General features: G+C 41.9%; 1 protein-coding gene across 2 annotated transcripts in view; it reads right to left on the reverse strand.

Moving 5' to 3' along the window:
- LOC135523917 (ubiquitin carboxyl-terminal hydrolase 43-like) overlaps positions 1 to 18,019 on the reverse strand; it is a 128,433-nt gene that overhangs the window by 67,096 nt on the left and 43,318 nt on the right. For both annotated transcript variants that reach the window (XM_064950947.1, XM_064950941.1), the window contains exon 3: positions 3,800 to 3,906. In XM_064950947.1, coding sequence (XP_064807019.1) covers positions 3,800 to 3,906 — 107 coding nt within the window. The remainder of the gene's footprint in view (positions 1 to 3,799; positions 3,907 to 18,019) is intronic.

Here is an 18,019-nt window from a genome sequence, read left to right on the forward strand (position 1 = left end):
AATTTTCTATAGGATTGAGGTTAGGGCTTTGTGATGTCCACTCCAATACCTTGACTTTGTTGTCCTTAAGCCATTTTGCCACAACTTTGGAAAAATGCTTGGGCTCATTGTCAATTTGGATGACCCATTTGCGACCAAGCTTTAACTTCCTGACTGATGTCTTGAGATGTTGCTTCAACATATTCACCTAATTTTCCTACCTCATGATGCCATCTATTTTGTGAAATGCACCAGTCCCTCCTGCCTCAAAGCACCCCCACAACATGATGCTGCCACCCCCGTGCTTCACGGTTCGGATGGTGTTCTTCGGCTTGCAAGCCTCCCCCTTTTCCCTCCAAACATAACAATTATGGCCAAACAGTTCTATTTTTGTTTCATCAGACCAGAGTACATTTCTCCAAAAAGTACGATCTTCTCACCATGTGCAGTTGCAAACCGTAGTCTGGCTTTTTTATGGCGGTTTTGGAGCAGTGGCTTCTTCCTTGCTGAACGGCTTTCAGGTTATCTCGATATAAGACTTGTTTTACTGTTGATATAAATACTTTTGTACCTGTTTCTTTTGTACCAGCATCTTCACAAGGTCCTTTGCTATTTCTTTGTGGCTATCTGGCTAGCTAGCGAACAGTTGTAGCTAGCCAGTTAGCCCTATTGACTTATTATGGGCTTGTGTTCTATATACCATACCATAGTAGGCAGGTGAACATATTAAATTTACACAGCATGTATTTATTAACATATCAACATAAAATATTCTAGTCAGGCAACATTTTACATGTGAATAAGCAGCATTTCACATTCGAGAAGTTCCCTCCGTGCTCCGCTTCGGCTACTTTTATTTGGACTCATACTCTGACCCTCCCATGCTCCAATTTGGATACTCGGAGCACGGTAGTATGCATTTTGAGAAAAAAACATTGTCTCAGTCACACTACTACACTACCTGTCTTGTGTCTTTAGAAGTCTGGAAGTTAGAACACAGTCAATACTGCAACGTTGAGTTAGAATGTTGGAACGGAGCCCAATGTAACACAACAGTTTGAGTGCAGTGGATAGGATACATTACTTGTGTTGATCTGTATTCATACTCAAATGCACTTGCATGAACAGAAGCACAGTTATAGGCAGGCACAGTGCATTAACGTCACGTACAAAATCAACTTTAAAGATGGTCCCATGGAATGCCAGGCCAGGCAGGGGTGGAGAACAGCCAGGCAGGCTCTACCTCTCCCAGGCTCAACCTGCAAGGTCATCTGTAAACAAGCCCTTCAGCCATCTGCCCCCTCCATCTGTACCTCCCCCCACCACCCTCCAGCCAAACCAGATAGCCGTTATCCTGCTACCTGGGTCTGTGTCCAAAACTCCGGAATTGCAATTACAGTGTAACCCTGCTACTCTCTAACATTTCAAGCTGTTGAGGTGGAGCCAGGCAGAAAATGACAAGGTGCGTTGCAGGAGAAACAACAGAGTTTGGAGTAGTTCTGTAATCACTTTACAGTAGACTGCATAATGTGACAACAACATGTACTCAACACTGAGACGTATCCTTAGGGAGCAGACCATCAAAGTACTAATTACTGGTGCTTTAAGTGTTGTTTTGTAATCCCTGACTAAACACAACACACTACAGTCTACACTCTTTTTCTTTAGCTGTCCCCATTGGAGAACCCTTTGAATAACCCTTTTTTAGTTCCAGGTAGAACCTTGTTGAGTTCCATGTAGAAACATTTCCAGAGTGGGTTCTCCATGGAACCCAAATAAGTTCTACCTGGAACCAAAAAGGGTTCTCCTATGGGGACAGCCGAAAACCCCCCTTGGAACCCTTTTCTTCTAAGAGTGTACTACTACACCTTGGGCGTACAAATGTAGGATCTTAATTCGAGCTAGTTTGCTACAGCGGGAAAATAACACTGCAGTAATGGGAAACATTAAAGTAATTATGTGGATTATAATGAATGAAAATGTTTGTAGGGATGGATACATTGTTCGTTATGGCAAATCAATTCTGAAATTTCAAAATTGAAACTACAAACTTTAGAAGCCTTTTGAAATCTAAAATGCACTAGAAGTTTACATTTCCTGCTTTGCAGGAACATTCTGAGCAACAAAAGTGGGATTAAATTAAGATCCTACATCTGTATATCCATCCACCTGAGGGGAAAGGATGGTGAGTCCAGACACTTCACAGCTGTCAGCCAAAACTGTTAGTCTAAGTAGTGCACTATGAAGGGAATATGGTGCCATTTGAGACAAGAGACAAAATTGTTGATGAGAGGAGCTAATGCATTAGGAGTGTCTTGAAGGTTACGTCTCAGATTGCCCCTAGTGTCGCTACTCTTATCTGCTAATGAATTAACGACTAATCTGATAATAGGACGTAAACACATCATAGCCAACAGCCAAGGGGGTTGGATGTTAAAGAAGACACTTTACTTTGAATAGCAGGAGGGATCATCATCACATTCAAGGGAACACCCGGAATTCCAATATTCCATCTCGGAATTCCGATTTTCTGCCTCAAAATTCCGATATTCCATATTAGATACACATTTTTCCATAAGGGAGAATGGATTCGGGGAGCAATTTCCAATTAGAAGCCTGGAGAGATCAGTCTCCGCAGGGATACAGTGGGTTTAGATAAGTGTATAATCCATAATCCTGTGATGAGGGAGTGGGAATCATAATCTCGTGATTGACTGGGTGGTTAACCCCCGCGTCGGCATCAATACAGTCTAACTGTCTGGGGTTAACCCTATATTGATAGACTCACACTAATCTGCCAGCATGGTGTTAAATCCAATACTAAGCCCGATACAACTGGAGTCCTTTGTTATAGAGAGAAGAGCTGCCTGTTGGCCACAATCGACTCCCAGCAGATTCTGTAAATTTCAGGTCTAATCTCATTCTCTATACAATATACAATGTCTCAAAGTCTAATCATCCGTTAAACTGCTCAGTCAATCCATGTGGTATACAGATCAGTCGTTGCTATCACAAATCAACAAGTGGAACGTTTAAACAGATTGATCTAAGAAGAGGTGGATGGGGAGGAAAGGAGCTGGAGAACATCATGACAAGGCGAGCAGAGGGTCACTGCGTTTTTATTAGACTGGCTACGCAGGGATCCTGCTACTGCTGCTTTGTGTGTGTGTGTGTGTGTGTGTGTGTGTGTGTGTGTGTGTGTGTGTGTGTGTGTGTGTGTGTGTGTGTGTGTGTGTGTGTGTGTGTGTGTGTGTGTGTGTGTGTGTGTGTGTGTGTGTGTGTGTGTGTGCGTGGGTGTGTGTGTGTGTGTGTGTGTGTGTGTGTGTGTGTGTGTGTGTGTGTGTGTGTGTGTGTGTGTGTGTGCGTGTGTGTGTGTGTGTGTGTGTGTGTGTGTGTGTGTGTGTGTGTGTGTGTGTGTGTGTGTGTACTGCAGACCAGGAGGAAGAGAGCCAAACAAGATACAGACTAGTCCCAGAAAGTGTTCACAGCCAGCTCAACGTGACCTACTTTAGCAGGCTAGCGGTTCTTAACCACAGGAGGGAAAGTGCATGCTCACCTGTTCTGAATACCTATACTCTATATAACGGAATGCTATAGATTCTGGGGAGAGAAAACTAACTATGCACACAGACATTACAAAAGCATTGGGATGAGAAGTTTAGGTGTTTGGGTACTCCATGAAACCTCATGGTGTGAGAAATCGCTAGTGAATTGCTGCATAACTTAAGTATGCGTTATTACTTCACCTGTACTAATTGAATGTGACTCTTATCGTCTGTGACTACTGCAGCACCTGTATGATATTGTCTATGACTCGTACCTGTACTGTGCCTGAAAGTGGTCCTGGACGAAGCTGTGCCGAGTCCCAGGCTGTTGTGCTGCTGCTGGGCCAGAGACAAGGCTCTCCTCCATTCCACCCAGCGGGCCCTGGAACAGAGAGAGAGAAAGCGTCAATGTGTGAATGACCTGTATGTATAGGTGTGTGTGTGTGTGTGTGTGTGTGTGTGTGTGTGTGTGTGTGTGTGTGTGTGTGTGTGTGTGTGTGTGTGTGTGTGTGTGTGTGTGTGTGTGTGAAAACGTCAACACTGAGGCTAGAGCTGGACACCAGCAGGGTAACAAGGTGTTTCAGAGCAGATGTAAACAGGAGCACTACAATAGGACAGGTGCTAAATGAGGTGCTAATGCACATTAACACACTCTTGTAGGTTTTTATAGTGTTCAGCTTCGCTGGCGATGAGAGAGAACGCAAACAGCCAGATCTTACCTCGTGACTGTCATTACGTGTGTGTGTTTGCGTTCCCATGTAATTCACTTTCCTCTCAGCATTGCTGACCTTGGCTTGGAGGGAGGTCGATGAGAGTTGGGTAAAAGGGAGAGCAGTAGGTAGGTAAACACATTAAAGTGAATATAATAAATCTGGGTTGAATCAAAACAAGTCGGTCCGGCTGCCCACTAGGGCTGTAAAGGTTCACCAAATCCACGGTTCGGTGGTACATATTGCGGTTTTGGGGTTACGGTTCGGTTCAGTTTCAGTACAGCGGGAAAATGAGACACCAACCATAATGTAGTTCATTTTTGTTTACTTAAGAAATACAAAGTGTTGATATTCCTGATTCCATATACAGTTGAAGTCGGAAGTTTACATACACCTCAGCCAAATACATTTAAACTCAGTTTTTCACAATTCCTGACATTTAATCCTAGTAAAAAGTCCCTGTCTTAGGTCAGTTAGGATCACCACTTTATTTTAAGAATGTGAAATGTCAGAATAATAGCAGAGAATGTTTTTATTTCAGCTTTAATTTCTTTCATCACATTCCCAGTGGGTCAGAAGCTTACATACACTCAATTAGTATTTGGTAGCATTGTGTGATAGCGTGCGTCTAGGTGAGAGGTGTAGGAGTCAGGCGCAGGAGAGCAGGGATGTCTGAGAAGCGTGTTTTAATAGGAAAGTCCACCAACACAGGAATGGCACAATCAAAAGGTAGAACGCCCTCGACCACAGAAAACCTGTACAAACGTACGGAGGAACAAACAAAGTTCCGACACTCATATACTTAAGGACCCGTGAAAACAAATAACGGTAATACATAACCGAGCACCTCACAATCAACGACTAATCCCGCACAAATTTAGGCAGGCAATAGGTTACAATTATACACACAGAAATTAACGCAAATGAAACCAGGTGTGAAAAAGAATCAAAGACAAAACAAACAGAAAAGGAAAAAGGGATCGTGATGGCTAGTAGACCGGCGACGCTGACCACAAAGCACCGCCCAAACAGGGAGGGGAGCCACCTTCGGTTAAGTCATGACACATTGCCTTTAAATTGTTTAACTTGGGTCAAACGTTCTGCCCACAAATTTTCTATGGGATTGAGGTCGGGGCTTTGTGATGGCCACTCCAATACCTCGACTTTGTTGTCCTTAAGCCATTTTGCCACAATTTTGGAAGTATGCTTGGGGTCATTGTCCATTTAGAAGACCCATTTGTGACCAAGCTTTAACTTCCTGACTGATGTCTTGAGATGTTGCTTCAATATATCCACATAATTTCCGTTCCTCATGATGCCATCTATTTTGTGAAGTTCACCAGTCCCTCCTGCCTCAAAGTACCCCCACAACATGATGATGCCACCCCCGTGCTTCACGGTTGGGATGGTGTTCTTTGGCTTGCAAGCCTCCCCCTTTTACCTCCAAACACAATGATGGTCATTATGGACCAGAGGACATTTCTCCAAAAAGTACAATCTTTGTCCCTATGTGCAGTTTCAAACCATAGTCTGGCTTTTTATGTGGTTTTGGCTGATTTCTTTTGATATTCCATGATGTCAAGCAAAGAAGCACTGAGTTTGCTGTTGTTCGGGATTGATTCTCACTTTTCGCACCAAAGTACATTCATCTCTAGGAGACAGAACGCGTCTCCTTCCTGAGCGGTATGACGGCTGCGTGGTGTTTATACTTGAGTACGATTGTTTGTACAGATGAACGTGGTACCTTCAGGCATATGGTAATTGCTCCCAAGGATGAACCAGACTTGTGGAGGTCTACAACTGTTTTTCTGAGATCTTGGCTGATTTCTTTAGATTTTTCCCTGATGTCAAGCAAAGAGGCACTGAGTTTGAAGGTAGGCCTTGAAATACATCCACAGGTACACCTCTAATTGACTCAAATGATGTCAATTAGCCTATCAGATGCTTCTAAAGCCATGACATAATTTTCTGGCATTTTCCAAGCTGTCTAAAGGCACAGTCAGATTAGTGTATGTAAACTTCTGACCCACTGGACTTGTGATATAAGTGAAATAATCTGTCTGTAAACAATTGTTGGAAAAATTACTTGTGTCATGCATAAAGTAGATGTCCTAACCGACTTATCAAAACTATAGTTTGTTAACAAGAAATGTGTGGAGTGGTTGAAACATGAGTTTTAATGACTCCAACCTAAGAGTATGTAAACTTCCGACTTCAACTGTATATATTTTTATCTATTCATTCGGTCTCACAGTGTGGACCCAACCAAGGTCCCTGTACTGAACCACAGACAGTGAGAGGCTAAGAGTTAGAGAAGAAAACTAAAGGAAAATGAAGGAGGTTTGAGTTATTGTAAGATGTGATACAGTAAATAGAGGTTTGCATGAGCCACTGAAGGAACGTCTAGAACCCTGACAATTCTCCCCAACAGTAGATATATCACAGCTGAAGACTGTGTTATTACCCAGATAGACAGGAAAATAAACATATTGATCATACAAGCATAAAGTATAGAGCAGGCCTGAACTGAACCCTTGAGTCACTTTTTGAGAGGGAACCAGGCTGTGGCACGGACAGACCTGAAATCCATAGTGAAATCAGTCACAAACCGCTGGTGTATGAATTGACGGCTTTCACAGAGGAAAAAATGGCATTTGGCATAACGTGTCATCAACCTGCGGGATATATTTCCTTTTTACCACAGCCAGTCATCATCTTCTGGCTTTCTTACAAAATCATAAGATCGATTATTTTCGCTCCCGGGGAACGAATAGGTCTTTGAAGCAAAGTTTTCCACACGCGGGCAAGCGCACACACATTGCCACCATATATATGATGGATAAGTGGAGCTACCAGGCATTAATTTATTCTCCAGACACTTATGTGACTGAATGGCATGACAGTAGTGTGTCAGTCTAAATGACACAATAGTCTAAATGACACAAAAAAAACGTATTATTGGGGGGGGGGGGATCTGCCTCTACTTCTTAGCCTGTAGTTTTGATAGTAGCGCTCATGAGCCAGAAGTGGTTCCTGAAAATCTGCTGTGTATGCTGCTGGTTAGCTGTCACTCAAATGGAGATGGGCTGAACTCATTGACTGGAACTCGAATTGCTATGGGGCTGGCCCATGTGTTAGAAAGTGTAGGGAAAATGGCACTGCACAGTTGCTTTCAAATTATGGATTTTGTGGATAATTGAGGTAAGAAAGTAATTCTGCTCAAAGATTTTGCATGTATGAACTACACATTGACACATCCAGCCCAAAGTGGAAGGTTTAAAGAATACTTTCTTCGTGACCAAAGTTCCGGAGCATGTCTAACCATAGTTCTAGTTTACCTGACGGGGTGAGAGAAACTGCATTAACCCACAACTATAATTTATTGAAGTGCTTTGATAGTTGGTGTTTTGAGCTCTGTTCAGTGGACAGCGAAATCAAACGAAGGAGAGAGTGAATCACTGTGAATCACATAATTACCTGAACAGTGCCTGCTTGATGTAATCAAAGAGCAGCACACTGATATATTTTCCACAAGAGCTTCTAGACTCAGGTGTGTTGTGTTTTGGAATGCCTTTAAAAAGACATTCTTAGTCATCATAACCATACTAATCACTTCCTGCTAAGCTGAAGGAGACAGATCCACTGGATTATGGAGCTTATAGAGCTATATGCTTCCATACTGGATATTCATTGATGCTCTCAGCCAATGAAAATGATCAAATAGACATTTCAATCAAAATGTTTTGAGGCGTATATTATTTGGGACATGGGGAAATGTGTATTGTGTGATGACTTTCAGCACATTTAGTGTACTGGCTCGATAAGATGCTTATTGTTGTCTTGGTTGGAGTAGAGGTCAACCGATTAATCGGAATGGCCGATTACATTGCACTCCACAAGGAGACTGCGTGGCAGGCTGACTACCTGTTATGCGAGTGCAGCAAGGAGCCAAGGTAAGGTGCTAGCTAGCATTAAACGTATCTTATAAAAAACAATCAACCTTAACATAATCACAACACATGATTGATCATATTACGAGTTAATCTAGCTTGTCCTGCGTTGCATATCATCGATGCGGTGCCTGTTAAATTATGATTGAATCACAGCCAACTTCGCCAAACGGGTGATTTAACAAGCGCATTTGCGACAAAAGCACTGTCGTTGCACTAATGTGTACCTAACCATAAACATAAATGCCTATCTCAAAATCAATACACAAGTATGTCTTTTTAAACCTGCATATTTAGTTAATATTGCCTGCTAACATGAATTTCTATTAACTAGGGAAATTGTATCACTTCTCTTGCGTTCTGTTCAAGCAGAGTCAGGGTATATGCGGCAGTTTGGGCCACCTGGCTCGTTGCGAACTGTGTGAAGACCATTTCTTCCGAACCAAGATCGTAATTAATTTGCCAGAATTGTACATAATTATGACATAACATTGAAGGTTGTGCAATGTAACAGCAATATTTAGACTTATGGATGCCACCCGTTAGATAAAATACGTAACGGTTCCGTATTTCACTGAAAGAATTAACGTTTTGTTTTCGAAATGATAGGTTCTGGACTTGACCATACTAATGACCTAAGGCTCATATTTCTGTGTGTTATAATATTATAATTAAGCCTATGATTTGATAGAGCAGTCTGACTGAGTGGTGGTAGGCAGCAGCAGGCTCGTAAGAATTCATTCAAACAGCACTTTCCTGCATTTGCCAGCAGCTCTTTGCAATGCTTGAAGCACAGCGCTGTTTATGACTTCAAGCCTATCAACTCCCAAGATTAGGCTGGCGATACTATAGTGCCTATAAGAACATCCAATAGTCAAAGGTATATAAAAAACAAACGGTATAGAGAGAAATAGTCCTATAATTCCTATAATAACTAAAACCTAAAACTTCTTAACTGGGAATATTGTAGACTCATGTTAAAAGGAACCACTAGCTTTCATATTTTCTCATGTTCTAAGCAAGGAACTTAAAAGTTAGCTTTTTTACATGGCACTTATTGTACTTTTACTTTCTTCTCCAACACTTTGTTTTTAAATGATTTAAACCAAATTGAACATGTTTCATTATTTATTTGAGACTAAACTGATTTTATTGATGTATTATATTAAGTTAAAATAAGTGTTCATTCAGGGTTGTTGTAATTGTCATTATTACAAATAAATAAATCAAAATCGTCCGATTAATCTGTATCGTTTTCTTTTGGTCCTCCAATAATCGGTATTGGTATCTGCGCTGAAAAATCATAATCGGACGACCTCTAGTTTGGAGTGTTGTATGAAGCTACATACTTCCATACTATTACTCTTTCTGTGAATAGCCTACGAGAGAGGCCTTCAATTAGTTGCTATGCAAAAGTTAGATAGCCTCAGCAAAAAAAGGGGTGGCAGTGACATATCCAAGCTTTTATGGGGTTACAACTGATTTAATTGCAATCTAACTCATTCAGTTGAAACCTTGTAGAGAAGCCTTTGAGAGCTTTTGGGCCATGGGGCCAAAGTAGTGCGTAGCCCCATGATAAACTACATAGTGTATGTAAGCCTATACTGACTGCACATGGGGCCAAAGTAGTGCGTAACCCCATGATAAACTACATAGTGTATGTAAGCCTATACTGACTGGACATGGGGCCAAAGTAGTGCGTAGCCCCATGATACATTACATAGTATACGTAAGCCTATACTGACTGGACATGGGGCCAAAGTAGTGCGTAGCCCCATGATACATTACATAGTATACGTAAGCCTATACTGACTGGACATGGGGCCAAAGTAGTGCGTAGCCCCATGATACATTACATAGTATACGTAAGCCTATACTGACTGGACATGGGGCCAAAGTAGTGCGTAACCCCATGATAAACTACATAGTGTATGTAAGCCTATACTGACTGCACATGGGGCCAAAGTAGTGCGTAACCCCATGATAAACTACATAGTGTATGTAAGCCTATACTGACTGCACATGGGGCCAAAGTAGTGCGTAACCCCATGATAAACTAGTGCGTAACCCCATGATAAACTACATAGTGTATGTAAGCCTATACTGACTGGACATGGGGCCAAAGTAGTGCGTAGCCCCATGATAAACTACATAGTGTATGTAAGCCTATACTGACTGCACATGGGGCCAAAGTAGTGCGTAACCCCATGATAAACTACATAGTGTATGTAAGCCTATACTGACTGGACATGGGGCCAAAGTAGTGCGTAACCCCATGATAAACTACATAGTATACGTAAGCCTATACTGACTGGACATGGGGCCAAAGTAGTGCGTAACCCCATGATAAACTACATAGTGTATGTAAGCCTATACTGACTGGACATGGGGCCAAAGTAGTGCGTAACCCCATGATAAACTACATAGTATACGTAAGCCTAAAGTACTGATAAACTGGACATGGGGCCAAAGTAGTGCGTAACCCCATGATAAACTATGATAAACTACATAGTGTATGTAAGCCTATACTGACTGGACATGGGGCCAAAGTAGTGCGTAACCCCATGATAAACTACATAGTATACGTAAGCCTATACTGACTGCTTTCAGTGAGAACAGTACAGTTGACGGTAAAGAAATTGAGCAATCTGTGAATAAGATGAAGGAGCTATTTGAGTGGCTCTGCCCCTAAACATCACTTTAGTAGCTGTTGCCGACCTGGATGGTAATGGACAATTTAGATGCCCTGCGTGAGGTAGTGAGATTTTGAAGTCGACATCAATTTCCGTTTTCGGGGTGAAAGTTCCACCCTGACGTATGTGCCTGTCTAAAAATCTCTAATTACCTCAAACTAATTTAGGGCACATTTACAGCAAAGTCACATACACGCATACAATATCAATATCTTATGTTGTGATATTGCATCCAAATGTGTATCAATAAAACATTAGTACTGTACAACCAAGATTGACAACATAACCCTGGAGAATATCTGTCAGCTTTGTTTCGTCAACATCTGTGATGTCATCAATTATTTGACACACTTCTGTGTCAACAGCAAAAGGCCTAACTGTTATTTATACCTCTCCTCCCCTCTTTGCATCCTAAATGTGTCACCATGTTCAAGGTAAGAAAGTTCAATATGCCTCCTGTGAAGAAGATGTGGTACACTTTCCTAGCCTCCCCAAAGGCAGGACAATCTCATCGAGCCACTAGAAACACTCTCTTCAGAAGAGCACTCACCTACTTTAGGAATAGCAGCAGTAGCGTGTGTGATGCATCTACAGTAAGTGTTAGTAAGAAACTATAGTGGTCTGAAAGTGTGTGAGGCATCTAAGTGGTAGTAAGAAACTATTAGTGGTCTGAAAGTGTGTGAGGCATCTAAGTGTTAGTAAGAAACTATAGTGGTATGAAAGTGTGTGAGGCATCTAAGTGTTAGTCAGAAACTATAGTTGTCTGAAAGTGTGTGAGGCATCTAAGTGTTAGTAAGAAACTATTAGTGGTCTGAAAGTGTGTGAGGCATCTAAGTGGTAGTAAGAAACTATTAGTGGTCTGAAAGTGTGTGAGGCATCTAAGTGTTAGTAAGAAACTATAGTCGTCTGAAAGTGTGTGAGGCATCTAAGTGTTAGTAAGAAACTATAGTGGTATGAAAGTGTGTGAGGCATCTAAGTGTTAGTCAGAAACTATAGTGGTATGAAAGTGTGTGAGGCATCTAAGTGTTAGTAAGAAACTATAGTCGTCTGAAAGTGTGTGAGGCATCTAAGTGTTAGTAAGAAACTATTAGTGGTCTGAAAGTGTGTGATGCATCTACAGTAAGTGTTCATGAGGACGTGTTAAAGCATCTCAATAGGTTTGAGTCAGACTCATAATGGCCATGCTTTCTTCTGACAAACTACATTAGAACAACGTTTAGCAAGAGCTAAGGACGAGGGTACACCAATTAGAAATAGTCTTACGCGTTATTACATTATGAAAGTGAGGAGCAAAACCATGACAACATTTTACAACAACCATTAAAAATAGTTGCATAATAGCCTCCATAATAGCTTGTCATAGAATGTAAAAAAACAAAAAACAAAACACACACAAAAGAACATTATGATGCACAGCAAACTCCAAACTAGCTAGTAATAATATTGTTTTGTCTCTTATTAAGTATGTTCAACCAAGAAGCTATTCCACTGATAATGATGAGGCAAATGAACAAGATGTCTCTTTCAAGCCGTCGAATCCCCAAAGCAATTTTTTCCGTCGCTAACACAATTAAAGATTAAATACAGACATGGATGGCCTGAGATGTGTTGGGGAATAATGGTTTATTGGACCTATTAGCGCACTCGTGAGAGAGAGCGAGGTAGAGAGAGAGAGAGAGAAAGCACTAGAAAATATTACATCTAGGGATTCTGCAAATTCTACAACACAGTGCAGAAGTTGCGCCATTAGAGAGGTGAATTTGAGTCTTGGTTTTGTCTTGTTATCAGAGTTGTGTACCTGGTAAGGTTGGAAGCTGACACATATGTACAGCGCTGCTCAAATGTGACCTTCCTTTCTTTCAAAATGTGGACAAAAACACAGGATATGCTAATAGGTACAGTCCTTCAAGTTAGCTAACTCAAATGTGACCTTCCTTTCAGTCAAAATGTGGACAAAAACACAGGATATGCTAATAGGTACAGTCCTTCAAGTTAGCTAACTCAAATGTGACCTTCCTTTCAGTCAAAATGTGGACAAAAACACAGGATATGCTAATAGCTGACAGTAAAAACCGAGACCAATAGCTTGAGTCCCAGTACTTACACAAATCACCATGGAAACATTGGGTTCCTTTCCCATCAAAATGTGTACTGAGGAAGACATTTTTCATTAAACACAGCATCTCCTTGGAAATGAGTTGTGAGCTTAAAACCACGAAGCACAAACTCTCCCCGCAGCAATTCATCAAATACCTCAACATGCCTTTTAACAGTTGCATATTGCAGAGTTGTGTTTATTCTCTTTTCCTAATAGAGAGGGAGGGAAGCTAGCAGGCTTAACCTGGGTTCTATTGCTTAGGTACCAAATGGGGAAAAACAGACAAACAGGGAGGAACTAGCTGATCTTGATCTCGTAGAATAAGAAGTGCTTTTTTTAGTTCTCAAGAATGTGTTATTGTAAGAGGTTCACGGTTTCGCAACTCTGCACTACGGAATGTGCTTTTACCCATCCAATTGTTTATAATGCCACTAACAGGTTAAGGTAATATGTGAGGCTTTACATAAGTAGATAGACACACTGTCCTGGGGTGTGTAATTCTGTCGAGAGTGAGTGGCTGTTTAAGAGAGGCTCCGAGCGGATGCTGCAGTAGTAGCAGCGGGGAATACCGGCCGACCCAAGGCATGTGTTGCCAGGCACTGCAGCGAAGGCTCGGGCTACTTAATTCTCTATTCATAACAAATCCAAAGCACTGGTGGGCTTCACTGCACACTAGAACAGGCACCTTCCACACAAGTAGGTCAACAGGCACTTAGCTGGACCTTAGAACAAACAACAGATGCCTCCATTCAACTGTGATTTCTCCAAAAGTGGGTGTGTGCGTGCACTAACATTTTCTTATATCTGGGAACCAGTGATGAATAAATACCCCTATGGTATGTTTCCTTGCTCTGCCATTGTCTGCCAAGGCAGGCGGGGCCTGCCAAAACTACATGCGAAGCGGAAGCTAGCGTAACGTGAGAGATGCTAATATCCAAAAAGTGCTCAAATGTTAAATTGTGTAATCCAAAAGCACTGAATGCTAACAGCTAACAGATCCATTTTCTGGGGCCCCTGTTGCTCAGAGGAGAATATTAGCAGTGGCGTCCAAACCCCTCCAGGCTGTGAAATTGATTTCCAGGATTTAGATGAAAGGAGCAGAGCAAGATTTCAGAAGTTATTCCACAGCTAAAGCAGAGATATATATATATATATATATATATATATATACAATATACACGGGCTATGTGAATCTTGTATCAAGGGGGAATCTATTCCCAAGCAGACAGAAAGTGTGATGTGTCTTTGGTAAGGTTATTATATATACTGATAGCTTGCGGAATGGGTTTCCCTAAAGTTAGATGAGAAATAAAGCTTACAGAACTTCAGACATGAGAAGTCAAGTGATCATGTGTATGATCATGCACTGTGTACATCCACCCATTGTGTGTACTGCTAGGCGATTACATAAACAATCCATTTATTTTCATTCTACGTCTGGTTTCTCACAATGCTTGCACTGAACATTTCTGCCCTAGAGCATGTATTGAACACAGGCATGAAAATAACCTATGCCTTTTCTCCCTCAGAAGACCCACGATCCTTTTCTGCTGTTGCTTTTGCCATGACGTCAAACAGATACATATCGCTGCAATCAGCAGAACTAAGGCAGCGTCGCAGGGAGGAAAACACAAGGGTATACTCATGGGTATTGGGTATCAGAACATCACATTTTTGTAAATGCACGACCCGTAGACTCAAGGGCTGAATCCCAAATGGCACTCTATTCCCAGATTATAGTGTTTCCTACGAGCCCTGGTCAACAGTATTCCATTACAAAAGGCAATAGATTCCCATTTGAGACGAAGCCCAAGGACACGCCCTCTCTTCCGTAACACGAGGTATCAAAAAGACGGTCCGGTCCGCTCATGCGGACTGAGACAGCTCAATACGTCACAGCCATGTCCGCTACAGTACGTGTCTGTCTCGACGGTGTGATGATCTCATCAGAGGACACAAGTATCAATAGGACTCTTTAATAAGTCCCAGACAGACGTCTCCTGCGTGTCCGTCTTTGCTGGACATACCGGGGGACATACTCACGCAGGGGGTGTGTGGCTGTGTTTTTGACACAGACATTGCGTGATCCTGCCAATCTAGTCGGAGACATGGATACAAGCTGGATGGATGATGACCACTGTCACTTCTGGATTTGGCTCAATGTAAAAATGCAGAGTTGAAGAGTAAGTCTCTTATACGAATGACATCTTCTCACGATGCCGTGCAACTGCCACCAAAAAACTGGACCGCTCACTTTTTCGTAAGTGAGGCCGTGTATGCCAACTGTAGGGCTACGGCAGGACTGGGCAGGGAGGGGACTACCGCTGAGTTTAGCCCAAAAATAGAGCTCTGCTGGCGGGGAGGCAAGCCGTTGTCTCCCCTGCCAGGACCCACGGACCTAGCACACCTTCTGCAGGAGCATGAGAGACGTTGTGAGGCGTTACTCACTGTACCACCATATGCTCAGTGCTGACATAAAAACACACTGTTTCTGGGCTGTTGCATCCTGGGCCATACTCTCCCTCCTGTCTGGGACTCACTATAGGAGATTGAGGTACTTCTGTATAGTAGGAGCCCAAGCTCTCTAGGGGTCCCTGAAGCTAGCCTGTGACTATACCGCTGGGTATGCAGAGGTAACCTTACAGGTCCCAAAGCAAACAGGTTCTGTTTGTCCCCAACAGGGCTCCTGTACAATTCAACTCACACTCACAACAGTCACAGTGTGAGGCCTAATTTATTCTGTTCAGGTCCTGTGATATCTGAGAGAAACAGACAGAAGCAGCAGCTCACATAGGACTCTGCATGGTCCTGTGCTCTGTGATCCATGTAGTGGCAGAGACGTCCCTGGTTGCTTCTCCTGAGGTTTTCATAATGCAGCAGCCCTCCAGAACATAGAAACACATGTTGTTTTCCTACCCCTGTTTCACGGTGTACCGCAGTGTGTGTATTTATGCACCACGGTGTGTGCGTATAGCCGCAGGGAGAATGTTTAGAGTTGGGGGTGCTGGGCAGAGGTTGAGCAGAGGTGTTTTTAGGAACTGAATTTACATGATAGATTACATTAGAAAAATCATTTTAAAACCCAACAAATGACCGAAATGAGTGGCTACTCTGACAGTGATAATATATTCCTCCTAGTATTGTACATTCTGTGTGTTTTTACATTGGGCTGGGCTATTGTTTGGTTTCAAGACCAGGTCATTTTTATTGCTCTCAGTAGCCTATAATAAATATATATATATATATGTGTATTATAGGCTACAGTAAGCTACTAAATACACTTTCCAGAGCCACACCGACTAACCCAATGATGAAGATGAAGCCTAGGCTCCTCACCGGTGATGGCCCATGCACTCGTGCCATAAGTATCACACAATGACAAAGCTACTTTCAAAAACAGTGCCGTAAACTCCGAATCGCTCAAAAGTTGTTGAAATAAATGGTTAGCTTCTTACAGACAGACGAGTCTTCTCTTTTCAGCAGTAGGCATTTGCTTTCCTGTACGTTTTTCTCACAATTGCATTTTGAAATTTGCAAAAGGTTAAACTGACAGCTGCAATCAACTGTAGATATATAACCCATAGATGGCAGTTCCGATTCAAGTCAGGACTGGCAGCCATTGCTAATGCAGCCACTAGTTTAACAGTCAAATTACCAGGGTTAGAGGTTCCAAAACCCCTCTATGGGCAACAGTGCCTTCAGAAAGTATTCACACCCTTTGCTTTTTGCAAAACAATTTGAGATTGAGATTTGTTTGAGTTATGTTTTCAGAAATGTTGACAAGTTCATTTAAAACTGAGTCAATAAGTATTCAACCCCTTTGTTATGTTCAGGAGTAAAAAAAGTGCTTAACAAGTCACATAATAAGTTACATGGACTCACTCGGTGTGCAATAATAGTGTTTAACATGGTATTTGAATGATTACCTCCTCTCTGTACCCCACACATACAATTATCTGTAAGGTCCCTCAGTCGAGCAGTGAATTTCAAACACAGATTAAACCACAAAGACCAGGGAGGCTTTTCAATGCATTGCAAAGAACAGCATCTATTGGTAGATGGGTAAATATAAAAAAGCAGACATTGAATATCCCTTTGAGCAAGGTGAAGTTATTAATTACACTTTGGATGGTCTATCAATACACCCAGTCACTGAAAAGATACAGGCGTCCTTCCTAACTCATTTGCCAGAGAGGAAGGAAACCGTTCAGGGATTTCACCATGAGGCCAATGGGGACTTTAAAACAGTTACAGTTTAACTTCATTGGGATAGGGGATGGCATTTTTTCATTTTGGGATGAAAAGCGTGCCCAGAGTAAACTGCCTGCTACTCAGTCTCAGATGCTAATATATGCATATTATCGGTAGTATTGGATAGAAAATACTCTGAAGTTTCTAAAACTGTTTGAATGATGTCTGTGGGTATAACAGAACTCATATGGCAGGTGAAAACCTGAGAAAAGATCCAACCAGGAAGTGGGAAATCTGAGGTTTGTAGTTTTTCAACTCAGCCCCTAATGAAGATATAGTGGGATATTGGTTAGGCTGCACTTCCTAAAGCTTCCACTAGATGTCAACAGTCTTTAGAACGTTGTTTGATGCTTCTACTATGAAGGGGGGGCTGAATGAGAGGGGAATGAATCAGAGGTCTGCCAGCAGCCATGAGCTCAGTCACTCGCATTCACATGAGAGGTAGCTCCTGTTCCATTGCTTTTCTACAGACAATGGAATTCTCCGGTTGGAACATTATTGAACATTTATGATAAAACCATCCTAAAGATTGATTCCATACATCGTTTGATATGTTTCTACGACCAGTAATATAACTTTTTTGAATTTTCATTTGACCTTTCCGCTGGAAGTTGCACCCGTGTTTCGATTTGTTTACCAAACGCCCTAACAAAAGGAGGTATATGGACATAAATTATTAACTTTATCGAACAAATCAAACATTTATTGTGGAACTGGGATTCCTGGGAGTGCATTCTGATGAAGATCATCAAAGGTAAGTGAATATTTACAATGCTATTTCTGACTAATGTTG

Source organism: Oncorhynchus masou, chromosome 4, assembly GCF_036934945.1.
Source record: "Oncorhynchus masou masou isolate Uvic2021 chromosome 4, UVic_Omas_1.1, whole genome shotgun sequence".
In the NCBI taxonomy this organism is placed as follows: Eukaryota; Metazoa; Chordata; class Actinopteri; order Salmoniformes; family Salmonidae; genus Oncorhynchus; species Oncorhynchus masou.